We start from the raw sequence: 26,999 nt of genomic DNA, 5'->3' as shown, positions 1-26,999 counted from the left end.
TGGCTAATATAGTATACACACACACACACACACACACACACACACACACACACACACACACACACACACACACACACACACACACACACAGAGGTTCTGTTATAGCATCAGTGTTTTGGGCAGACAATAAATGGGACTGATGAAAAACAGTTGACGGTTCCAGCTGCAAAATATGTTGCACTTCTTTGGCTTGCATTGTATTAAATTGAATAGATTTGGGTTTTGGACTGTAGAAAATTGTGATGATTAAGTGTATGATCAATTTATTTATATCCACAAACTTGAATGTAAACTGGGCCTTCTGAAAGGAACAGGATGGTAAAGCTTTTTTGTGGCAGTCACCTTCACAGGAAGCAACATCTTCCAGGGAGGCCCCAAAATCTGAAGGCATTAAGATGACACACCAGGAGGAGCCTTTGATTCACGCCACATCCCTGTCCTCCGTTCAAAGTCCTACCGCAGCCTGTAATCTGACATCCCATCCACTTCCTGTCCAGCAACCTATCCCACAATACACTGCACTCCAGAGATAGCCATCAGCCACAGAGACTAGTCTTAACTCAAACACCACTCCGGAAATACCTTCTGTCTCTTTGCCTCTCCCACCCAGTTTATCCTTTCTGCCGCCCTTTGCCACCCTCTTTTTCTCTCTCTGTTAACTTGAAGAAATTCACTGGAGGTCTCTCACTTCCTGCTTTTCATAAAATCTAAAGAACAAAGATCCTAATTTTCAGGAGATCCACCAGGAATATTGCGAAACTTTAAGAGACCGTCTGCTGGAATCCCAAGAAGATGCACAAAGCGCTAACGATAGTGGGGGGGTGATGGTGAATTATGGTGATGGCAAAAAGCAGAGGTATTTAAAACGAGATCAGTCAGTCACCAATGCCTTCAGCAGTTTGTACTTTTAATACAAGAGCTAAGCCATGACTAAACCCTCTACTGCAGATTAAATCTCTCTTTTCTACCTCAAACTTCACTTTTCACTTTCTTTACTGCCCTTTCTAGTCCCTCTTCCTCTCCATTTGCCCTCTTTATCCTACTTTCTTTCGACATTCCTGACCCCTTATGGCCCTTGCATGTGTGTGTGTGTGTGTGTTGGTGGGTGGGTGGGTTTGTTGGCTAGTAAAGCTACAATAAATGAAGTTTCTTATTACAGCTTTGGGCAATCAAAACATGTGCCGGGCTCTTGAAAGGGTTGAATGGAACTAAACCTTTCCAGGAAAATGGTGTCAGAGGATATAGTGCAGCTTTGAGTAGCTTTACAATAATTAAAATGTTCAAACGCTGCAAATGCTGGGACCAAAAAGAATGTCTGCACCATATTTGTGCACCGCAAGCGGCCAAAGAGCTAAACTGATGTCAACCGATGAGGTCAGAGAATAAAATATGCATACACTCCCATGCACAAACATGTGAGCAACACAACAAAGCACCATAACAATGCCGTATCTCAGGAGAGGCTAAAACAAGGTGGAGACAAGCTATTGAAACACAGAGAAATAAAAAAAAAAAAAAAAAAAAAGAGCCATATCTTTTTCACTTCAGTTAAGCCAGCAAAGTCTCCCTGAAGATTTAGTCCCTGCACACAGAGACAGGCCACTCTTAGAAGATGAAATCCTTTTGAACGCCAAGTTCTCAGAAAGGAGAATGTTTGTCTGCAATGGGAACTGTACCAGAAGAATTTCTTCTATTTTTCTGAACTGGACATGAAAGTGATGTGCGAAGACATTATGTCCACTATCATGTATAACAAAGAAAAGCATAAAATGAGCAGATCTAAACATCTAGAAGCAGCAAATTATCGGGCATTTTTATTACATAAATTCAGTAATCAAAAAAAGTTTGATTTGTTTTAATTTACTAATGATGTCGTCTTTGTCTGAACGGCGCCTCGTGCACAAACTCTCTGATGCACACCTGACGGCAGCTACCTGCTGTGCAGTGAAAGTGACTGTAGAGTGCAGTGAAATTTCCTAGGATAGTCCACCAAGTCGATTAATAAACCTGCTCCTCTTAAATGGTCATTGATAACTAATTTGAGAAAGTATATGGGCATTTGGAGATCAGAGAAGCCGGATGCTGCCTCTTCTCTGTTCAGTCAAAGCCTTTTACCACACAACACCAGCTGCCCGCATTAGTGAGCACAGACTTTCACTTATCTGTCAATGCTCAGGTTTGACCATGTGAAACCTTTGCTGCTTGTTGCTACTTTGCAGGATCAACAGTTGTGGTTGCCACTTTCCCCCCTGAGAAGGGCTTTAAGGATCAGTGTCAGCTGACAGTGTAATGAGAGGCTGCAGAGCGCCTCGCCTGAGACTTATTGAGTTTGGACAGGAGGGCAGGTGAACTAAGTAGAGAAAAAAGATGGAGCAACACCAGTAAGTGAAAACAGCAAGATGAAGCACCGTTATTGGCCGGTTAGTTGCTATGCAAACCCTCAGTTGCCACAGAAACATTTGAATGGAAGAGAAAGCATGAATGAGAAAAACCAACCAGGACAGAGCACACACACACACACACACACACACACACACACACACACACACAAAAACACAAACATCCAGTCCACAGCGTTACATTACAGGAGCTTTTCAGTTGCATCACAGATCTCCTAGCAACAACATCTGGCACCGTCGTATAAATCCGACTGGAACAATCAGCACAGAAATAGCTTTTAAAAAACTGATCAGGATGTAGGTCAACTCAATACTGCTGCAGGAAAAGGTGCCAGGTAAGGTAGGAAGGTTTCCAAATTTGGGTTATTGTGATAAATGAAACTGCTTTTTTGCTGTCACACTCACACTCTGTTCCCAGGCAGTCATGTTCCTAATACCTGTACTCAATATGATGGTAATCTGTCAGGTGTGTGTGTGTGTGTGTGTGTGTGTGCGCTGAGATCACTTGTATATATTGTGGATAAAATGCATGGACACCTCATTTAGTGTGCAACTGTTTTACTACAATATTAAAATCTATAGGTTCTTCAGTCTGTAGGCTCTCAAAGGTTACCCCTGTATGTAACTGAAACACATTATTCATCATCATTCATCGACAGGGAAAGATTTAACTGCGGCTGCCAAGAGGGAAGCCATCAAGTCTACCATGAAGGTAGCGAATGGACCTCCAGATGTCTGGGGCTGAAAAGGAGTGATCTGCATGCCGGTGCTGCTGAGACACAAGCCAGGGACTGATCCACCCTGGTCGGGTCACCTGAGCCAGGCGGCATGAAACAACCAGTGACCTCAGGAACATCACTGAACATGTAGCACACCCAAGGATGTCTTTCACACGTGCACATCACTCAGCAGCTGGGTAACAGTTAGCTGACCAAATACAATGGTTGGGTAGTTTACAAATCCAGCTGAAGTAACTAAGAAAACAGAACATCAACATAATCCCTTTTCTTCTTGCTGTTTTTCTTTTGGGGGGGTGGGGGGCGTTTACCGCAATAATGACAAATGTCACATGTTCAAGCTGCAGGTGAGCTCACACAAGCATGTGTGATGAAAGGGAGATGTCAGACACACAAGCTCCTTTGTGCTCATCTTCCGTATGAACAGATGTGGACTTCCGATCGAGGACGTGTCGTTCTCCCAGTGGGACAGAACTAAAAAAGGGAAACATTTTCTTTCTCTCCATCTCCACTACAGGCGTACACACACACACACACAGACACAGACACACACAGACGCCGGATACTCCCAGGAAACTGGATCCGTTTATAACTGCTCACATGCAACAGTCACATTCCACTACAGTATATAGAGTCACACACACACACTCACAGAAGCCACGGGGGGTGATCTCCGTCATCTCTGTTGTACATATTAACCACAGCTTTGCTTCTTTATCAAAATATTCACCTACAGTGTCACTTTGAACTTTGTCACTGGATGTCACAGAGTTGACCGCAGGGAACAATAATCTGGGATACAAACCAAGGTTAGACCAACAACCAACGCCCCCCCCCGAAAGGGTCAATGCCAGAGCGAACGCATTTTTTTTGGAGGTAATTTACAGTAAAAGATGACACTTATTCAACAATTCAGCCAGAGTGCTGTTGGTTTACCACAGGAACCTCATTTTACCAAATACTGATATCAGCTGCTAAAGTGCACAAAGTGGTTTACAACTCGCTGGTCAAGCCAAGCCGCTGAACACACATCATGAAAAGTCAAATACACACAGGGTCATCTGCAGGGCTCAGTCTCAGTCTGAAAAGCATTTTCTCTGCAGTTAAGTGTCAATGACAGCGATATGCAGCTGTGTTTGTGGTGTGTATCAGCAGTAGTGGAAGCACTCCTTTGTTTGCAGAAACTATAGATTAAAACTTATTTCCTAATGGCCTTACCCTCTTGTACACCATGTGTTTGGACTGGGTTAATATCAATGGTCTATTTGAACAGGGGCTGGTGAGCGGAGGGACATTTAGTTAATGTGTACTCATGAGTAAAGCCAGGCAGGACAGAAAATATTTAAATGGTAGCTTTCCAAAAACTGAGTGTGTACCATCTTTTAATAGGACGAGAGACAGTCTCTGGAGGTGTGGATGAGCGAGCGAGCTAAAACGGAAGATGATAGCATGAATAAAGAAAGAGAGAGGGAGCTGCCAGCAAACTTCAGGATAGGAAGAGAAAATGGAAAAAAAAAAAAGGGAGAGAAGAAAAAGAGACCCCATGTTTCGACCCTGCCCGATTCCCTCTCGCTCTCTCCTTATATGGCAGTGTTGTGTACGTCTGTGTCTGTGTGTGTGTGTGTGTGTGTGTGTGTGTGTGTGTGTGTGTGTGTGTGTGTGTGTGTGTGTGTGTGTGTGTGTATGATGCGGGCTCCATCCCAGAGTTGCTCTCAGTGGGAGCGATTAGATCAGTGAACACAAGCTGGTGAAACTCAAATTAAAGGTTCCTTGTCTTGCCATTTGTTCATTGCTGCCAATTTTTACTGCTTTCTAAAAGGCCTCACTCACTAAGGGGCTGTAACAACGTCTACAATTTCCAATACACACTTAAAAAATACTTTGTGTAGACATTACTGCAAATCATGTATGTGGTAGCTGTTGAGGTAAATTTAACAAAAGCTGAACAGAGTGTCTTTTTTCTTTTTTGCACATGGAAACCAGGTATTCTGTCCTTTGGTGAAAAAAAAAATAGAATTTGAGAAAAACTAAGAACATTTAAGAAAAATTAAAAGTAATACTATTTGAGAGGCAGTAAAATGGCAAGCGAGGATGAAGAGTGAGGAGAACAGAGGAAGAGAAGAAAAGCACTTGAGATTACATCACAATTTATGGCTATGACTCTTCGGAAGGGACAAAAATAACCCTCAGGATCTGTGCCTCCAAATGGAGGAACCAAAATCTTCTGTCATCCTTCCTCTCTTTTCTTTTGCTCCCTCTTTGTCTCCCTCCTGCACCATTCTGCTTCCCACAACGGCCTGTCTGAGCCCAAATCACGAGAACGCATGAGTCCAGGTAGCAAAAACAAACACACAAGCATTGCATCCATCTACGCATACTGTGTGAGGTGATGCAGAGGCCACATAGAAATATATAAACAGATATAAACCTTCAGTGAACTGTGTGAGCTGTTGGACTTTCAGGTCATTTAAAGTTGGGAACATATTGTGCATTTATAATAATCCTGTTTGCCGTGTTTCAACATTTTCTTTTTTTTTTTTTTTTTATTTACATGCTTTCATCGTCTTTCGTCCACAACTAAAAATGTACGGTTGTAACACAGCTTCACATTTTATATTACTGGATGCCGCATGCAAATTAAATGCTTTATCATCACTGCAAATTTATTCCATGATCCCAAGGCACCCTAAAAAGTCTTGTTTTGGGGCTTTGAACAGGCCTGCAGCTATGTGGGAAGTTGCAGAGTTCAAAATACAAACACAGCTGATTCATATTTCAAGCAGATTGTTGGCCATATGCAGAATTAATCAGGTAACTGCAATCCACATAAAACAGATTTCCCTTTCAGTGATGCCTAACACTTCAAACACCCTTGAGGAGAAATGCTAAATAAAAAAGAAAAGAACAATATGATGATGATGACATCAAGTTTGAAATACTTCATGTATTCTTTTGTGTCTGGCGGTAAAGAATGGATTCAAATTATTTATATAACAGCAACAACAGCAGGCTGAAGAGACCCAAAAGAAGAAAAACAAAAGTGGCAGCAAAATCCAACCACCAAAAAAAAAAAAAAAAAAAAATCCCTTTTCCGCTTGAAGGAAAAGATCAAACTCCTCCCTTCCCTCATCTCCTCTCATGCCATCTTCCTCCCCCTTTCCCTTATCTTGTCATTTTTCTTTGCCCTCCTCCTTTGTGTCATTCCCATCTCACATGGAGAGAGAGAAAGAGAGAGCAAGAGAGAGAGAACGGTGGGAGGGAGGGGGACAAAGTTTGTTTTTCCAGAGAGGACAACATTCCCAGGCCTGTACCATTCCTCTCCCTATTAATAGAGAACACACACACACACATAAACACACACACACCAAAAATGTACAGTAACTAAGTAACTATAATGACCAAAGAGGTTGCGTCTAGCCGATAAAAAAATGAGAAGTTACTTCATCTGCTGACATTTTACTGAAAAAGTCACAGTGAGTGAGTCCATGTCGTCTATTTTCCTTCAATCACTGTCAACATCTATCCGCCTGAACTTGGGCCCCAAACCTGAGTTATTCCCTGATTCCCTTATTCCCAACAGTCAACTCCCATATTTTCAAACTCACCAGCCAGCTGTTTGAGTATCAGAGTGACACCAACAAGTCTGTTGTTCTCCCTTTTTTAGGACATGACTGCAGCTGGTCATTATTGAGATAGGTGGTTGTTAACCTGGTTAATGCATGTAGTGTTTAGCTGATACAGAGGTGAGGGCTGACCTCAGCACCTGGGGCAGCTGATTTATGGTCTACTGGGAGTTTAAGGCCCTTCCAGGGAGTCGTGTTGTTGAAAGACCCAAAGTAGAACCAGTTTTCACAGAGAAACAGATCGACAATTTATGGTAAAAACAGGCATTCTCAGGTGGACTTTCACAGGCTTTCCAAATTTTTTGCTTTTAGAGGCAACATCCTCAGCCACGCTCTCCCATGACACACAAGATTACTGTTAAAAAACAACACCGTTAATCTTCTTATCTTTATGAGTACTACTGCTCAGAGAGGATAGTTTATGCAAGGAGCACAAATACTGCCAGTCGTTGCAGATCTGTTCCAGGCATCAAACACAAAGCCTGTGTGATTAGAAGTTGTATTTATTATGACAAATAACAAATGAAACCCCCTTTTACAGAAATATAACCTGCTCTTAATTGTAAAATTGAGACAGATCATTATTACAGCTGGAAATTTTAGCTTTTAAACATGACTTAAAGTCTTGGAAACTGCCAGATGATAGAACAATCACAACACAGTGGGTTACATTTGTAGCAGATGATAATATTAATCAATTAAATGAATTTGATATCTCTTAAGATTACATTTCATCCCATTCAGATGACATTTTAGTACATGCTGCTTATGTGAAAAATGCACCAATCACAGCAGCTGCTGGTGAATGCTCACACACCGTGTGCTTTTGGTGAAATATTCTCTTATTGAGGTGTGTTTATATTTAAATCTGCCATGCTTTGCCAGGCACACACCAGCACATTAGGCGCATACACGCCTACAGTCAGAGAGTCCAGAGTCTTTTATGGCTGAAGGGTTGTTCACTCCGTCAATAAGATCCAGATGTGAGCTCAGTGGGAGAGGGGGATAAAAATAGACCTGGAGAGGTGAAGGAGACAGAAGAAAGAGAGACGGAGACGGGGTCAGAAAGAAAGCAAGAGAGGCCGAGGTTGAAACAATGATCTCAGTGGGGAAAAGGTGAAAGATAAACACATGAGAGAGAAAGAGAGATGGGTCGAACAGAATGAGATGTGAGTTTGTTTTTTTGATCCCAAAGCTCTTCCTTCCCTCCGCTTTCTTCTTCTTCTCTTTTCTCAAACAGAAACACAAGGCCCTCTGATGTCACCACATTCCTCCAGCAACACACACACACACACACCCGTCCCATACACACGGTTGCCAAGGACACAAATGAATACACATAGGGGTGACCATCATCTTTCTTAGGCAAAATAAAAGTCAATCACCGTCTGTCCTAAATTCCTAAATTTGGTTGCTTGAAGCACTCCCACAGTCTTTGCTGTGCTTTTGCTCTAACAAACACATTAAGACAGCTGTGTGATGCCGTGTGTGTGTGTGTGTGTGTGTGTGTGTGTGTGTGTGTGTGCGCAATGGTCAAAATGTGCCTCCCCCAAACCCACTTCCTGCCCTGCCCTCTGAATGAAGACAATTATGGTTCCTGTGAAAAGGATAACACAGAAGATAGCTCCTTAAAAGGCAGGATCCATACTGTTTTCACCTCTACACACATTTATCAGATTAAAAGCTAATGCCGCATGTTTTTGAAACACAAACATGTTTTTCTAGTCTGCCTGAAAGATTGAAAAATTGCCACATTTGTTTGATCAACTTGAAAAAAAATGCAAAATTTAATGTTTAATTTACAGTTATGTTCATAAAAATGTTTTTTCTCCCTTTGAAGCCAACTTCTAAAACCAAAGGGCATGTTGTCGAGCTTTAATAAATAAATAAATTATCTGGCTACAATGATACATGACTCCCTTCATGCCTCGATAGATGGTTTCTCACTTCAAGGACAGATTTGGAGCTATTTTTAGGAATTGGCATCTACTAATTATGAACGTTTTGTCTGCGCGGCCTTCATTCACAAACTTCTAAGGCGATAGTTTTAGATGTATTGGGATGACAAAAAAACTCTTGATAACAACATGACAGGAAAAATGAAGAAGATGACCTGATAATGATTTCTGAACCTGAAATGTTACCACAACAATGTTTTTAAAGATCCCGCAGATTTTGTCACACTGAAGATCATTAACCAAGATTTAGGCCTGACATTTTTTTCTGACAATATGCACTTTGGTTACAATCAATGTGAAATGCATCTCTTGGTGAACCTTAAATAATTTTTGTCCTCCTTTCACAATAACATTTCAGAACCACACAATTGAAATGCCAACTGGTGAATAAAATGTTTGAAGAGGGTTCGAAAGAAGAAGCCTATTGAAGAGTGAAGAAGGACCACATTGTTGCAGGAATAACAGACACGATTACCCACAACCCCCTGCCTGTCACTGGGTGATGGGACCTTTGTGTAGCCCTTCAAGCATACCTTTGGACACACACACACACACACACACACACACACACACACACGCACAAAGACTTCAGATAGATGGCAATCATCATTAACCATCATTATTGCCACACTGATTACGGCTGTTAAATAAGGATAACTTTTTTGAATTTCCCACAGTATAAGTTCATGAGCTCAGCCATAGCGATGTCCTCTTCTAAGATTCTTTTATAGAGAATGGGGAGGTGAAATGATCCAAGCAAAGACCGGCAAGTTGCTCCTTCAAAGACAATTGGCCGTCCGTAGAATGCTTCCTAAATCCCCTGCTAGCACAGCTAAAGCCCAATGATTAATATCCAATATTGTGTTTATTTCTTCAGTACAAAAAAAGAATGAGTGTTTTAAAAAGCCCTGTGAGAGAAACACTTTCATACACACCCTCGTTAACTTCCATTCAATATACACAAAACAAACAGTACACAACAGCAGCAAAGAAACGTGACGGACCGATGGGTGACATTTTGACTCAAGTCAACTTTAATTGCTTCTTATCACTTAAAAGTTTTTTCTCACAGTCCCTGAAACCCAAAGTTGAGTTCACACACACACACACACACACACACACACACACACTAAACACAGGAACATATTTCCATTACACAAATGTTTGTTTTGTGACTTTTCTCAATTAATGATTTCAAAAGGTTACATAATCCAAAGAGTGATAAGTCAGATTGGGAACCACTGAGTTTGAGTTTGGTACTGATAGTTCTGTGTACATAAAAAAACTTTGCCTTTACCGCAGACTTAATTCCCTGAGCAGCCACCACATGGGAGTGACAACAGGAGAGTGGAATAGAGACAGGCAGAGGAGCTTTATAATCTTCTCCGAGATATTATTTATAATCAAAGATGTTGTTGAAACACACACACACAGCCCTCACGTCTGCCTCCTCTCTCTCATTCACATTATGACACACACGCACACGTCCAAGTTCTCTCGGGTGAGGTAAGGTCAACATATTTTCAGGCTGACTCAGAGTTTTGTGAAAACTCATCTTGGGACAAAATGTTTTACTTCTTAAGTACAAAGGTTGGCAGCAGCCAGAAAGATCACGTCTCTCAGCAGTCACCTGTGAGGGGGCAGCGGAAAGGAATGAGTCACTTTTATGGGAGTTTAGTTAACCCTAAAACCAGATATCAATTACATTTAAAACCTGGGGGGTCCGGGGTGATTGGTACAGTCAGTCTTAACAACTGAGGAAACTAAGGCTTGCGAATCAATTGTTATATTCTAAGTTAATTAAAAGTATAAATCATTTTATACCATCAAAGTATCTCATAAAGTCACTAAATAATATACGACTGATTCACATAAACGCATATTCATAATTTAAAACCTATCTGGTTCATTGTGTCTACACGAACAAGCCATTGAAATACACAATGTACCACTTTGTGCTGGCAGAAAATCTTACCAGCCAACAAAACACAAGATGCGATATTACAGGTTAGCAACAAAGGAAAAGTGGAGAAGGATAAAATTAGTACCATTTTTCTGGACATTTTATGAAAAGTTTGACAGGCTGGAAAACACAGCCACCTTGTAAACATTGGCATCATCCATGTACTATGGATGATGTAATGATGGTGTAGCATCATGGAGATGATATCCGCATGATATGGTTGAATTCACTGTCAAACAATTATGAGTTCCCATTTTTACTTCAATTTAAAAGACAGAATTTCAGCTTCTGCTGAATTCAACATACCGCACCGCTCTACTGAATCCCACCCAGCTTCCAGAAAAATATCAAGAGAGAATAAACAGGACTCCAAAAAGACTCTATCAAGTAGTCTTACACTGCATCATGTGCATACACAAACACACAGAGGACCAACTCCACCTGCCTGCGAGTCTGCTTTGGCCTTCCCAGCTCCGGTCTGTCTCTTCCATCCATCTTCCTCCTCTCCCTGCGCCTTAATCCGAGATCCCAGCAGCCACTCCTGAACAGCACTCCGACACTTCCAGCGTCTCCCATTTCCATTTTGATAAGAGTTTCTCAACTGGCAACTAGAGCATGACCCGAACCGGCGGACTGATGCCATAAGACAACTGAGGGAGCGGGAGAGAGGAAGACAAGGAGAGACACAGAGAAGGGAGGAAGAAGCCGAGTATTTCTACTGTCATGTTTCTCTGGACGACAAGAGACAAGGAAGAGAATATGACTGAAGGGGCCAACCAACCCACAGCTAAACCATGACATAGACCCTGTAGAGTGTGTGTGTGTGTGTGTGTGTGTCCGACCACGCCATAAACTATGCTAACCTACACAGTGCGTGGATGATACAGTTGCACCATTGTGTGAGCAGTTGTGGTAGGCGAGGGCAACACGTTCACAGCAATCAGTCCAAGTTTATGAAATAGGGAGATTATGTGAGCGTCCTGTCTCTGACCTTTGACTTGTATTCATTAAATTCAATCATTAATTCATCTTTTACCGCTCATCTGTTTCTGGGTGGTGGGGGGGTGCTGGAGCCAATCCCAGCTCTCAATGGACAAAGGCGGGGTCACCGTGGACAGGTCACCAGTCCACCACCAGGCCAACACACAGAGACAGACAGAGACCAACAACCACTCACACTCACACTCAGACCTACGGACAACTTAGAGCCACTAATTAATCCAAACATGCATGTTTACCTAACCAGTTTACCTAAACATGATGTCTTTGGAAACCGGAGGAAACCCACGCAAGTGCATCTAGAACTTACAAACTTGGGACAGAAAGGCCCCAGGCCCAGGAACTGAACCCGCAACCTTCTCCTTGTGGGGCAACAGCGCTAACCACTACCACTGGGCAGCCGTGCGACCCAGACATGTATTATATGACAAACAGTTCTTCAATTTGTGTGCAGTTCCACAGCACCATGCCATATAAGTCAACAGAGCAGCTCTGCACGAGGAGAACCAACAACAAAGTAAAAACTGGAAGTGTCACATAAGACATCTTTGTGTCCACGTGGACTGAAGATGTATGACTCAAACAGAAAACTACAGGGGAGACCAAAACCCCGCCAAAGCTATACCTTACATCAACATAACAGCACACACATACACACAAGCTTCAACACATGAACTGTTTTTTAAGAGGCAAAAAAACAAAAACAAAAAAAAAAGCAGGTGAAACTGTAACCTATTATTTATGTCAGATGCAAAGAGGTTCATATATATATATATATATATATATATATATATATATATATATATATATACACACACACACACACACACACACTTTAGTATGTTGAAATCTGCTTATGCACACAAAAGAGCTGAAATAGCAGCTCTGCTAGAAAGTGCTGTTTCAGAGGAGGCTTTCCTTACATAAGCAAACTGCTCTGTAATTACACTGGGTGGATCCACACAGACTGAAACGGCAGAGAGTTAGAAAGGGACAGTCAGGAGGAAAGTAAGTGGGACAAGGAATGGACAGAACAAAGAGGAAAATAACATAGCAGAGGTAACTGAACCCACTGTTCACGGGTCTAAACTGATAGGACTTTTTGCTGATGAGCTACAGTGAATTTAAAATGACAGGTTGTCTCCTTAAAAGGAGAAGCTTTTCTACGAATATCACAACTGTCACCAACCACGGGCAAGGACATCCAGAGCTGTTTTCCCACAGAGGTTTTCTTCCCACTGCGCCTCATGGTGTGATTTGTTTTCGGTGACGCGACATGTCAGTAAAACTAGATTATTCACATGCTTGTTGGGCACACGGTTTTGATGACGCATTAAAGCCTTTACTATCAAGTGAAGGCCATTGAAAGCCAAGCCAACGAAAGTGAAAAGGTGCACTGGTCTGTTTTACTGCTGAGACTATTAAAATATCTTAATGCTAAATATGAAGCTACAATTAGCTTATAGGCCCAACAAATGGAACTTAAATCCATCTACCATGTCTAAAAATGAACATGATACGTCTGCTCTGTTTAACTTAGAAAAACCAAAGTGGCAGGGCACTATTTCTTTGTCTGGAGTTGAAAGTTACTGCTCGTTACCCCCTGTAAAGCCACCATGTTGGTTCTGTGAGGCGTTTTTATCGATTACATAAACTAGAGCTCGAGAGTCGGAGCCAGGCCAGCTGCTTCCAGTCCTTATGCTAAACTACCTGCAGCTATTTACAGGACAGACATGACACAAGCTGGAGAGTCATATTAGTCAGTAAAAGGTAAAATCATATTTCTGTCTTTGTTACTCATCAAAACTCAATTACAATAGCATTTCTATCGGGCAGGAAAACAAAAGAGGCCCCACCATGAAACCAATCAGCCTACTCACACACACATTCTTACTCAGAGGAACACAAAACATTTTTGTTGTGCCTATCCCAAAACCAATAGACCAGGATGTGTGTATGCATCATGAAGGAGAGGCAGAAACAAAAAAATTATCACAGTATCCTGAGTGTGTGAACGTGAAAGGAGAACACGATGGCCAAAGCTGGCAGATGTGTGCTTCCCATACTTCTCTTTTTTTTTTCTTGCGACCCCAGCTACATATAGGAGAAGGAAACAAAACCCGGTTAAAACCCTTTACCTCTACCATCATAAGATAAAGTAGAAAAATCTACCACCAGAGTCTGACAGCAATGATGTGTCTGCAGTGTGGCTTTTTGATCTCCTGATTCATCCCACCTTTTCTTTTTCATCTGCTGAGTCATGGAGACCTCCAACCAAAACAAGCCACATCCTCATCCTTTTATCTCCTTTATAGGTTTCCTCTCTCAGCATCTCTCACTTTCCAGGCCTCACCTAATCTGTGTTGACCTTCACATGTTGAAAAAGACCCTTGACACTGTATCCTGCGTGTGACATGTCCTTTCATTTCACTTTTAAGTTTGCTTTTAAAGGGCTAAGTTGCTTCCACTCCACAGATCAAAGTAAAGGGTGTGCTGGTGCTTTTTTTTTTTTCCCTTCAACTGAACGGCTGTCCATTAGTTTGAGCTTCAGTGATTTTTTTTTGGGGGGCCCGCGCAATTCTTATTTATTTAGAATATTTGCTTAATCACACAGTGAATTTGTAAGTAAATGCCATAATCAGGGTTAATGGCCCCGCATGCCCACCAATGCCTAAGTACTTTATTTTAATCAGTGACATTAAATCATGCAACTCATGCAATCACTGTTACTAATGAGGTCTGGACAGAAACTGATCACTTGAATTCATGTTATCATCATTAACTTGATTGAGGGCATACAAAATTGGCCCACAACACAAACAAACAAAAAAAGAAGAAGGAAAAAAAAAAAGAGCCACCAAGACTTTTTAAAGCTACTTTTCTGGACTGAGTCGACATTCACCAATGCCACATCATTCGTGTTAACATGGAGGCATCAATGTCCTCCCTCTCTCCATAGAGTATTTCAGACATACCTTTAGACAACAGTCAAAACTAAAAGTTTACCTTTGTTGGAGCTGTCTTTGTTGTAAAGGGCAAAGAATACCAAAAATTCTACCTCTTAAAGTGAAGTGAAGCCTATACCTCCACATCAATCCAGCTTACTGCTGCAATATCTACACATCTCTGCCTTTACTTTTCCTCCACAGCATGACCACATCTGGGGGGGAGTGGGGCTTACAACAGGGGAGTAAAAGGAAAAGACTGGGCAGAGGGAAAGAATTTGATTCTACTTGGGTGGCCTGATAAAACAATGTCAGTCATAAATCTGAAGCTATAAACACTGTGCTTTTAGACCTAATCCATTTAGAGAGGAGCACAAACCAACCTTTTTGCCCCTTTTCCTTCCTTCTCTCCAGCTCTCCTGGTGTCCTGTTCCTCATCCTCTCCAAACCTGTACTGATTTCATCAATAGCATCAAAGCTCAAAGGACTTTTCACGTGATTATGAATTACTTCATAGGGCAGAAAAAAGTGTGGTACAGAGACACCTGAGCTTTGTTTATGTCTACGACATATAAAGGAGTACACAGCCTGATGACTGAACACATTCATAGTTTGCTTACTTAATTGTCACCATAGAAAGTGCCAGTTTTTGTGAAGTTATTGTGCTGCTACTTCTATTAAGATAAACGTAATCGCTGATGCAATTGAGCAGTTTTGCTCATTGTTTTGCATCAAACAAAGAGGCTTTAAAGAATATCTGAAACGTTTTACTGTGTTATGAATGAAGAGGCTCAAATGATGCCGTATGAAAGTAAGGACGCATGAGATCTCTTTTGGGAAGTTGAAGTCTGTTATGCAACAAGAGGAGAAGGAAAGACGGGCCACATTCCTGCTGCCTGCTAAAGTGAAAACGATTGAAACAGTGGGGGCAGTTCATGCACGCACATGCACGCATGCACACTCACACACAGAATCAAAACCGTCCAGGTCCAAGAGAAGAAAGAACATTTGTATCTTATGTGTCTTTTTCAACCAACAGACATGGTGGTTTTCAGTGATACTTTCCAGCAGTATTTGTCTGAAGCTGAATGGAAATCAGTTCTGTCTCTATCAGGTGTTTTTTTCTGACAATACAAACTGAGCTAGTTAACACATTTAGCAGACTAGCTGAGGAAAAGATGATCAAAGACAGTGCCTATATTTTCCACCTGTAATATCCTCATGTTAAGATGATAACTGTCACTCTGTATAGTGACATTTTGACAGAAACCTCAGAATTTGGACATAACTTCAGAAATTTCACAAGAAACACCAAACCTGGTGAAGTTTGAAACGCAGCTTAACTGTTCCGATCAACCCAAAACAATGAAACAGGAATAAAAAATTTGAGTCAAGAAGTACAAACCTAACTATTTTCTAGCAACTTCTACCATCACACCTCGATCCCTCGCTGCCCCTCCCTCCATCACCGCTTCATTCTTCAGCTCTCTGTGTTCTATTTCGATCCTGTAACAATTTTTTTGGCCAGCAAGTGTTTCCTTCCTGCTCTTTCCTTTTTTTGTCCCCATCGTTCTTTCTCTCTCTCTACCTGACATTTGGCTTGGCAGCACAGCTCACACCAAGACAAACGTTATGACCTAACTTCACTGAAATGTTCCAGACACACAGAGACAGAGACAGTAAAAAGAACAATTAAGACAACATAAGGAGGAATGCAGGAGACAGAAAAGACAGACGGAAATGGGGTGAAAACGTAATGAAAACCCAACATACTGGTAGCGTTTCAGATATATAAGGGGGCAGGGAGGGGTAACAGGCAAAGGGAAATAAAGTACAATAAATATTCATTCATTCATTCATTCATTCATTCTCTGCCGCTTATCCGTTTCCCGGGTTGAGGGGGTACTGGAGCCAAACCCAACTCACACTGGGCGAGGTCACCCTGGACAGGTCACCAGTCCATCACAGGGCCAACACACAGAGACAGACAGAGACCAACAACCACTCACACTCAGGCCTACAGACAACTTAGAGCCACTAATTAATCCAAACATGCATGTCTTTGGACAGTGGGAGGAAACCCACGCAGGCACGGGGAGAACATGCAAACTCGGGACAGAAAGGCCCCAGGCCGGGAACCGAACCTGCGCCTTTCATGTTGTGGGGCAACAGCACTAACCACTCTGGCGCCATGCTGCCAGAGAAGGATGAATGATAAAATTTGTTATTTTAAGAAAAGTTAAAAAAAAATAAAATAAAATAGAAAGTGAAAACCAAGTGCTTGAGCCAAAAAAGCAAAGTGAGTCAAACTGCTGTCTCCTGAAAAGGAAAAAGTTCTCACTCACTGACTCACATCTCCTTTCTTCAGAACTTTTCTATACTCTGTTTTAGCTTGGCATAGGTGTTATTATAGTCAGTCCAAATCTTTCTCCTGCACACACGCACCGCACTAGAACTGCTGCTCCAAATACAGTTTGTTGGCAAAACCCTTGGCTCCTAACCATTTGAACAGGGCACTGATATATTCCAGACAAACAATATGCACACAAATGCATAGACACACACACAGAAAGAAAAAGAAAGAGGAAATCAGTTTATCATACAGACACATAGCAAACACAACAGAGCGCCTGCAATACACATACACACACACACCAACCGGCAGTACTGGACATCATCAAATACTTCCGATTACCCTAAACTCATTTCCTGCATTGTGAGGTCACTTAATGGCTGCCACTACTGTCACTATGGCGGTAAGTCAGGACAATGGGCAAAGGAACAAAACCCAAAAGGAAATATATATATATATTTCACACACTCGCTTTCACACACACACACACCATTTGGCCTCCATGCCAGATCTGAGAAAGTCCAGGGCTGAAAATGGTCACTGCGCTGCAAAAGAAACAGTTGTGATGTAATCAAAGCCTCTTAGTTGTGTCTGTTATTGCCAGGTTGTTTTTACTTTCTTCACACATCTGGCTTGACTATGTGACCAACTTGGATTTCACGCAAAGACCTACAGGAGAGGCCATGTGTGTATTTGCGCTAGGGGGTGTTTTAATAGTAAGGGGTCAATGTGAAGTAAATCATCAAGAAATAGTTTTTTTCCAGTTTCAGTCTGTCAGTCTTTCATTACGCTCAGAGGCGTATAGTGCAATAATATATCCACACGGAAACACACAACACTGCCATACTTTACAGAAGTGGCTAGAAATTTTGAGTGTGTTTTTATCTGTATTGAATGTTAGATACATTTCTATATAACCATCCCACATATTCTGCTTCCATAAAACGGCATATTAAAATATAGCATCAAGGTTAATAAACGCTGAGAAAAATGATTCCATTATAGAAATGTATTGGGTAAAATAAAGAATCTCACACTCAGAGGTATTCACAGAAGTGATAAAAACTGCACAATCTTTCTGTGAGTGAGGGGGGCAAAGAAAGGTTCTTAAAACGGTTGAGTTCGCATTTAGGTGCTGTCGAGTGTCAGCGGGGAAGAGCTCACGCTGAGCATGGAGAAAGAGTTGGGTCAGATCGTATCCTCTGTACTTTTGTGGAAAGACACTGCTCATGTCTGGACTGGAGAGCCTGATGTTCTTTGTTTTTACCCATTTACTTGTGATATAGTTTGTTGGTGCAATGAGCTAACCTTTTTACTGTTGTATAACAAGCCAGGGCCTGTGTTTAGACACTACTGAGTAAGTGGAGCATCTCTCACTCGCACGCACAAACAGTTTCTGGGTGAACTGTTTATCATAGCCCCTCTCTATAATCCTGCACGGAGGCAATTGACATTGAATGAAAAAAATAAATGAAAACACACAACCAGAGACACACACACACACACAGACACACAGAGCCTTGGTCCACTCCTTAATGCTCTTTGTCTAAGATTTGTTTAATCAAACCAATAACATCCTCTGATGTTTGTTTAACACTGTTCAGCCTTTAATGGCTTCTGTATTGTAGTGCTGCTCCCAAATGCAGTCTGAAAGTAACCATACGAGTCCTGATTCCCAGCACTTCATAAAAACACAGACAGATCCATGCAATGTGAAGGTATGAAACACAAAGAGCAAGCCAGATGTACAGGAGAAGACGGCTTTAAGACAACAAGTTGGAACTGAAAACCCATCTGTGTTTCAATTATGACAAGGAACATCCGTCCAAATTTCTTTTACACTCAAATACAAACCAAACTTACGACCATACGAAGCACGTTGACAGCATGTATTTTTTGAATACTTTTCACTGACTATATCGGTCACTAAGAAAAGGTGGAACTTTTACAGCAGCTTCACTTCTCTGGCTTCAAAAAAGAGAGCACTTTAAATGCCTTCGCACTCTCATCACTCATGACATTGATATTGCTAAAAGGACAGAATAAAAATCTGAACTCACCACTCTGGGCTTGGTCCTCTGGGGGGGGGTTATAGATGCCGTGTCCTCTGTGCCCTTCTTCTGTGCTCCTGCTTCTGTAATTCCACTGGCGCTGGTCTCGCCAGGACCCTCTGTAGCCGGCCCTGAACCTCCAGTTCCATCTCTGGGTGCTGGAAAAGGCCCCAGGCCCTCAGGGGTGCTCAGGTCAAGAATATACTTCTGGGTTACATCCTCCAGAGATGGGGCCTCCTCTCCTGAAGGCTTACTTGAGGCTTGAGACCTTGCAGGCTTTGAGACAACGCAGTCAACTTCCTTCAGGGGCTGGAGTTGGGAAGGCGGGTAAATGGGGATAAAAGTGGTGGGTTCGCTGGCATGGCGGACATGCTTAGGCCTGCTTTTGGGTTTGGATTGGAGTGTGGGAGGGGGAAGAGGAGGGGTGAGGTCACTGTCATCTTCCTGACCCTCTGAAGCCTGCTCCGGGGGCTCAAAGGGGTCCTCGTGAGGGAAAAAGTGAACCGGCCTGTTTGGGCGCTTCCTGGATGGCCGACGTATCATTCTAGGAGACAGAACCTCAGCGAGCTTGAGGTCAAAGTTCCTTACCTCCTCTTGTCTCTCCTCTCTGCCTTGGTCAGTGCTGTTGTTATCATCATTATCATGGTTATCAGAGAAGGGGGTGCACTCTGACTTGGATCGAACTTTCTTGACTTTATTACTGTTGTTTGCGAGGCGTTGCGGCTCTGTGGGCAGTGCATGTTCGTATTTAGGCTTAGTTTCTAGTTTCCACAGTTCCTCTCTCTGCTCGCTCAGGATTGGCTCACTGCTAGAAGGTGGGATCTGGCTGGACTGATCCAGCTCGCTGATTGGCTGAGTGCTGCTGGACTGACTTTTAAATTGAGGGCCAATCTGGGAGATTAAAGGGGCATCACTACGGCGACTGGGGTCACTGAATGATTTCTTCTTGTGCACTTTCCCATTACTGTGGTCATCTGTCATTAGTCTGTCCATTGCACCTGGTTCAGCTACAATGCTCCTGATCACCCCACTGTAGTCACCGACGGCATCATCCCGAAGCCCACCGTCACTGTAAACTGACAAGTCACTCGCCACACTGCCCTTATATTCCAACGAGGTGGCCGCAGCAGAGGCCTCCACGGCCGCTCCTCCTTTCACAGACAGGGATCCTAGCAGGTTGCTATCTACAGAGGAAAATTTGTTATTTCCTTCTTCTGCCACAGAACAGCATCGCTGCGGCATGGGGTCACTGAGAGAGCGGTAGACTGTGGACTCCCCATTTCCAACAGCTGCTATTGTTGCCTCTGCACTACTGCCATTACTGGATTCAGAGCCTGTGTTGTTATTACCAGAAGGGGAGAACTTGCGCCTCCGCCGAACAGCGCTTGGTGTTGGAGGTGCTTCAAGTCCTTCTCCTCCTCCTCCTCCTGCGGGGGCTGGTGACCCCACCGACACTGAAATATCTGTGTTGATATTGTCGCAGGTTGAGGTGACATTGTTCATCCCAGCAGAGTCCATGTCCATGATAATGCTGTCACTCTCAGCCATGCAAGCAGGAAGAGGCAAGGAGCGAGGTATGCTGACTTCATCCAGGTCTGTACTTCCCACACTGTTCTCTTTCACCTCTTCTCTCTCCGGCTTAAAGCCTTCCACCTCATGGAGAGCCGACTGCTTCCATACAGTGACCGGCTGCCCCAGCACGTCCCTAGGTACTTGAGACCCCAAATTAACCCCCGCTGACCTCATGAACGACCTGTCGGAGGGCTCACTGGGGCCCGTCTCTGGCTCAGTCACAATACCTTCATCTGTTAAACTAGACTCGTGGCCTGAAAGTTCATCCACAGAGCGATCACAGAACATGCTTTCTTCCGAGTCTTCCTTCAGTAAGGCTGTCTGTGTCTCTCTGCTCGGTCTCTTTGCCTTCTCCCTGTACTCTGTTCCTCTGCTGTTTAGCTTCTCCGACTGCACACTTGGTCCATCCCTCTCGCTCCTCTCCCGCTCCCTGGTCTCTCTCTCCCTCTCATGTTTATCCCTGTCTTTTGTGTTCTTAAACTTAGCCTCTTGATCTGTCCTTACTTCATCCTTAATGCTCATTCCTGCCTTATCCTTTGCTTCATTTATTTTCTTGACATGGAAGCTTTCCTCCTCCAAGTTATCAACAGTTCTCTTTGCATTTAAATCATCCTCCTCTTCTTCTCTATTGCTCATTTGGCATATATCTCGGATGACCTGTCTGGCTTCCTGTACGTATCTCTCCTGCAATGGAGTTGGCATCACTTCTTCATCATCATCAAACCCATAATCGTGCATTTTTTGTCTTCTCCCAACCCTAAAATCCCCTCCATCACTTTCTACTTCCCTGTCTGACACTGTCACCCTCCCTCCATCCCGCTCTCCATCCAAGTCAAGCTGCTGCTCAGAGGAGCTCCTCTTTGAGTTCCCCCCTGCCAAGCAGCATCTGACTGCTGGTGTGGGTTTTTCTGAGTAAGTGAAGGATTTTGCGCGCCGCAAAGTGGCAGTGAGGTCCTTCAGTGATGGGCGGCGACCAGAAGGTGAAAGGGGCACACCGTGAGTCCGCGAGCCCATCCTGTACACCGATGACCCCTCCATGACCCCAGATCTGTCCCCTCCGCTTGTTTTGCGTACTTTTAGCTCTGACAGGTCAGATTTCAGAAAGTTCAGGAGTGTCATAGTTTCTGAGGTGATATCAGGGTTGGACATGGATATTCGGTTTTTATTATCATCTACCCCATCCCTGTTTGTTGTCCTTCTTAATGTCTTGGCCTCACCACCCCTAACCCCTGCACAAAGCCCACCTTCTCTACTAAGTGCACTAGGTGAGGGGGTTACAACGGGTAAAACTTTGGGGCGCACCCACACAGGAGTACGAGAGAAGTTATCACCATGGCCAAAGCTTGGAGAGCGGTACATGGTAAAATTTCCGTGGTAGGTTTTACTCAGCATGGATGAAGACGCAGGTCTGCTGGTGTTGCTTCCTGTTTCACCTGTGTTAAAAATCCCATGACCTGCACGATTGGCACAGCTAGCCTGGCCTTCCTCCTTCAGCGTCTCAGTGCTGGAGTACCGGCTGCTGCAGTGTGAGCCGCCGGGGCTGGATACAAGTGAGGGTATATTGACCTTTGACACTCGTGATACCCCAGCGAGTGTTGTAGAGGTCACAGGTGCAGAGATGCGCTCCCATTGCTGCACCCTTGCTCTGTGACTGCAGGGCTCTCTTGCCGAGTGGCTCCGAGATACTGTCCCTGAAAATTCCCCGCCTGTGCGTTGTCGTTGGTGTCTCTCTAAGTGCTCCATTGTCAAGGCCATCGCAGTATCACTGTCTTCTGATTCACCATCATGATTGTCATAATCATCACGGCCTGTTGCTGGAGCAGCTCCACTGACCTTCTTCTTCTTCCTCAGCGAGCGGCGTCGCACTGCCTCTCGACTGTGGGGGCCTAAAGAACCAGGGCTGTCCTCCTCGCTGCCTGAAGATCTACCAATGCACTTGGCTCCCCACCAGCCATTTTTACTTCGGGAAAAGTAGCTGCCTCCTTGCTCTGCGGCACTCTTTTCTCCTCTGTAGGAGAGAGAGTGAGTAAGGCCGGAGGGAACGCTCTGGCTGCCTCCTCCGCCTCCTCTTCTTCTCCTGGTGTGCTCCTCCTCTTCGTCTCCAGAGCTAAACCTCCAGCGGGAGCTGAGCGGAGAGGAAACTCTGGCTGGAGCTCTTAGCTCAGTGGAGGGAGCTACAGTTGAGAAGGAGGAGGTAATGGCTTTATCTAGAGCTGGAGCAGAGGAGGGGGAGGAGGAGGAGGAGGAGGTGGGGGCTAGTGCTCTAGAGGAGCTATGTGAGGAATGTAAACTATCCCTGGGCAGCCCGACCCCCTGTCTATCCCTTCTCTCCCTCACTGTCGACTGCTGGAGAGAGGAGGAGCAGGAGGAGGTGTCTGAGCCCAGCGATTGACTCCAAGACAGAATGGCAGGGGGTTGAAGGTCAGGGTTGGGGTCAGATGTCAACCCTGAAGTCCCAGGGGTCTTATGGGCTGCCTCTGCCTCAGTTCTGGGACTATGAGATCTGAATGACGATGAGTTAGTCCTGCGGCAACTACGACTACTACAGCTGCAGCTTTGTAAAGTATTTCTTCCAGAAACTTTGCTGGAACTAGAACTTTGCGCCTCTATGTCAGCCTCCTCGTCATTTGAGCAGCGCTGATGGTCGCTTTTGGAATTAAAGTCCATCCCAAAACAAAATGTCTCTCTGGAAGTGTTACTTTCTCTGCTCTGCGCTTCATGCATGCATTTGTCATGTAAAAGCAAGCTGCTGGCATCATGAGCAGAGGAGCCGTGGCAGGCTGTTTTCAGACTCTCATAAGTGTCAGCCCTGTGCAGCTCTGAACTTTTGCTTTGTCTCTCATCAAAAAGTTGTCTAATTTTGGTGACACTGGGCCAGTTGTCGGAGTGCAGGGGAATAAAGTCGGAGTGGTGTGAGGAGATATAACTTCTGTGGGATTTACAGGGTGGGGGAAGCACTCTACTACTACCATCCTCTTCCTCATCTGTAGTCAAAGTCTTTTTGGCATCGGAAGAACAGACATTGATGTGAGAGAAATTTCTCTTACCGGAGCTGCTGCTGCTGTCGGTCGATAAACGAGCATAAATCCGTTTGTCAGCTGTCTTCTCGGAGTCGGAGCCGGACACAGAGTCCGTGCCGGAGTGAAACTTTTGTACTTTGATTACGAGAGTCTCTGCAGCAGCAGCAGCAGCAGCAGCAGTAGCAGCAGTAGTAGTAATACAGCTATCCTGGAAATTTCCGCCACTGATGTCCTCCTGAGAAGACTTCAGAGACAGAGAGCCGTCTCTCCTGGAGCCTCTGGCCCGGGGAAGAGCGCTGCGCCCCCGCGTCACTGCTGCAGCGTCTCTCGGCGAAGCTCGGCGCGTCCTGCCGGATCCTCCTCCTCCTCCTCCTCCACCTCCACCTCCTCCACCTCCACCGCTGAACTTCTCCGTGAGCTGGCGGATGGATGGAGAAATGGAGAGCTTTGGCTCTGCGGTTGGGAGGCCCGCTGTGGCGGCGGCGGAGATTTTGGAAACTTTTCTTGACACACTGACATCGGTCGCCGCGGAGGGCTGCTCCGCTGTGCCGGGCTCCGGGGGAAGGGCGACGCCAGCTGCCCGCAGATCCTCCGAGCTGTGCTGCCGGTCTTCAGTCCAGGAGCCCAACTTTTTGAAAGAGACGCTGCGATACACAGCCGCATTGTTCCTCTCCCTCCCGGCCATTGTTCATGTCTTTTTCTGTCCAATTTCACACACACATTTTACTCCATGGACATTACAGATCCAAAGCTGTGGTCCATCTCTGCCTTCCTCCCAAACAGCATGAAAACCCAAAAACAATGATAATAATAATAATTTAAAAAAAAAAAAAAAAAAAGCTGGCACCAAACTGCTCTGGTTTGAGGGAATTACTTCACATTGTAGGCGAGTGTTGCTGTTATCAAAACTTACATGCTGGTCGATTCCCCGAAACCTCATCCGTTCAAAGAGGAAATGAGTTTTTTCTGTCTTTCTTTCTTTTTTTTTTTTTTTTGCCCCCCCACCCAAAAAAAAAAAAAATCCCAACCTGTTCACAAGCACAGCATTCCCACTGATGTCCCCTCTGCTCGGGAAAAACGCATCATCCTCTGTTCATTCCCAAAGACTGTTTGGAGATCCCTGATTCTGACATGATCATGCTTTTCCTTCACTTATCTTGTTTTTTTGGGTTTTCTTTGCATGTTAATGGCTGAGATAGGGCAGAGGGGGTGGGCGGGACTTGGGGTGTAGGGGCTGTCATAGCCCCCTCGGGGGTTGAGAGGAAAAGTTTTTTGTTGTTTTTTTTTTTTTTTTTTTTTTTTTGGTTTTGATAGGAGAAGGCAGATACTGTGGACAAACTGGATGCAATTATAGTCCTTTCCCTTGCGAAAAAAAAACAGACAGACAGTGGGGGTGGGGGTGACACTACATGCTTAAATTTAGACTTCAGGCATAAAGGTAAATAAAAAATAAACTAACAAACACCTCCAGGAAGACATGACCTCAGAATAATGTGGACAAACGTCATTTTGTATCGGTTTTTAGCGCAAAGACTGACAGAATGATACACACTGATTTAATCTGGGCCTACATGCCTGACACACCGCTTTGGTAACTGCACATTCAGCAATACCTCTTTACCACAGTGTGTTATGATGGTGTTGGTGAGTTAGTGTGTCAGCATTAAAAGGGGAGTGGGCGGGGGGGGGCAAAGAAAAAAAGTTTTCACTCACACACAATAACCCCTCTGTGGTGCTTCCCATGTGGCCGTCTGCTTAACAGGTCCTTTTGTTCCAAAGGGGAATTCTGTGTTGGTCTCCCAGAGAAGAGCAGCTGCAAACAGCAGCGACCTCCGCAGGCTGCAACTGCTGCACATGCTCCTGACAGCATCTGTCCCTCAGTCCTGCTCAGAGGAAGCTGCTTTTTCTAGTATGATGGGACTTTTGGGCTGAAAGTCTCACCCAGTGTAACTGCTGCAGCATTAAAAAAAAATTATATATATATATATATATCGTATATTGTTACTATATTCATCCAGCTTTAACACTGACACTCAGGTGTTGGGGTAATGTGAATTTTGCCAAATTAATTTGATCTTGCCAGGAGAAATAGCACATAATACCCTTGAAAGGGAATTTCCTCTGCCACCAAGCATATTGTTGTTGTTGTTGTTGGTTTTTTCTTTTGCTATAAGTGAGTGTTGGTGTGTTTCACTTAACATGAGTTCAGCCATTGCTGTCTTCATAATACAAGACCACAACGAATAAACAACAAACAAACAAAGACTGTTGCATGCCCTTTCAGCAGAACTACATTTTCCCAGCAGGGCTCACAACTACAGTGAGTCACAACATCAGAAACTGAGCCAGGTTGGGGCTAGCTGACATACTGACTTCACTAGAAGACATGATAGAAACCAAAAGGAAATGCTGGTGTTGCTTTCCTCCAGAGACAGCTTGTGGAGTGTAAAGAAATAAATTTTGCAAGATCTCTTCAGACTGGAAAGTAAACAGCTGCCCCTGCTAATCCAACAGCAAAAGGGAAAGTTAGGCCTTTGAATTGTAGGATGTTGCAATTCAGAAGAATCCTTTATCATTGTTGAACTGCACAGCATAAATGTGACAGAATTAATTAGTACAACAAAACCAATAGCTTTGCTTCATTTTGTGGCTCCTCAAAATGCTGTTAGTTTCTTTCCAAATTCAGTCTAATGGTCGGAGGGTTCATGTTGAGAAAGAAATGCAAGAAAAGGCATTCATGATGGTTCAGACTTTTTAATGGCTGCTTACATTTGGTTCTATTTTGTGCCAACAACCAAAACCTTTTCACAAGCAAAATTGTGGGGCCTGCTTGGTGAGAGCAAAAAAACGTAAAACACAGTCACTTTTTCATCAACACAATTATCTGTACATAACAAAAATAAAGTCTATATCTGTATTACAAAAATAAGAATTCTTCTAAATAATACTGACTGATAAAAATATGTTGGCACAGTACACAGACATCTGGATAACGAAACTGATCACACAGGCGCAATACACTGCAGGGAACTACAGTATGTGGGAAAGAAAGTGGAAAAAAAAAAATCAGATGAAATATCGCAAAAATATCACCAAACAGATGTAACACCAACAACACTATGTGTGCAGTCCCTTTTTGCTGCAGCCACGACCACAATTTACTATTTACTACATCACTGACTATGCTCTCTGAACAGACATACACACTGTAAGAAGCATGTGACCTCATGCTGCGGTTAAAATGAAAATGAAATTACATGTCTACATTAAACCATTATATACAGCAATATTTCCCTCGTGGCTGGGGAAAAAAAAAAAAAACTCTTGACAAGTTGTACTGTTTAGGCAGTAAAGTTGCCTGAATATAATTCTAGTAATT

General features: G+C 43.7%; 1 protein-coding gene across 1 annotated transcript in view; it reads right to left on the bottom strand.

Moving 5' to 3' along the window:
* arhgef17 (Rho guanine nucleotide exchange factor (GEF) 17) overlaps positions 1 to 24,305 on the bottom strand; it is a 54,487-nt gene extending 30,182 nt beyond the window's left edge. The window contains exons 1-2 of the mRNA XM_029517156.1: positions 24,020 to 24,305; positions 19,038 to 23,986 (exon numbers count right to left, since the gene is read on the bottom strand). Coding sequence (XP_029373016.1) covers positions 19,038 to 23,986; positions 24,020 to 24,305 — 5,235 coding nt within the window. The remainder of the gene's footprint in view (positions 1 to 19,037; positions 23,987 to 24,019) is intronic.
* Between the last annotated feature and the right edge of the window lie 2,694 nt (positions 24,306 to 26,999).

The sequence above is a fragment of the Echeneis naucrates genome, chromosome 13 (assembly GCF_900963305.1).
Source record: "Echeneis naucrates chromosome 13, fEcheNa1.1, whole genome shotgun sequence".
Taxonomy (NCBI): Eukaryota; Metazoa; Chordata; class Actinopteri; order Carangiformes; family Echeneidae; genus Echeneis; species Echeneis naucrates.
This window is presented reverse-complemented; position numbering and strand designations above follow the sequence as displayed.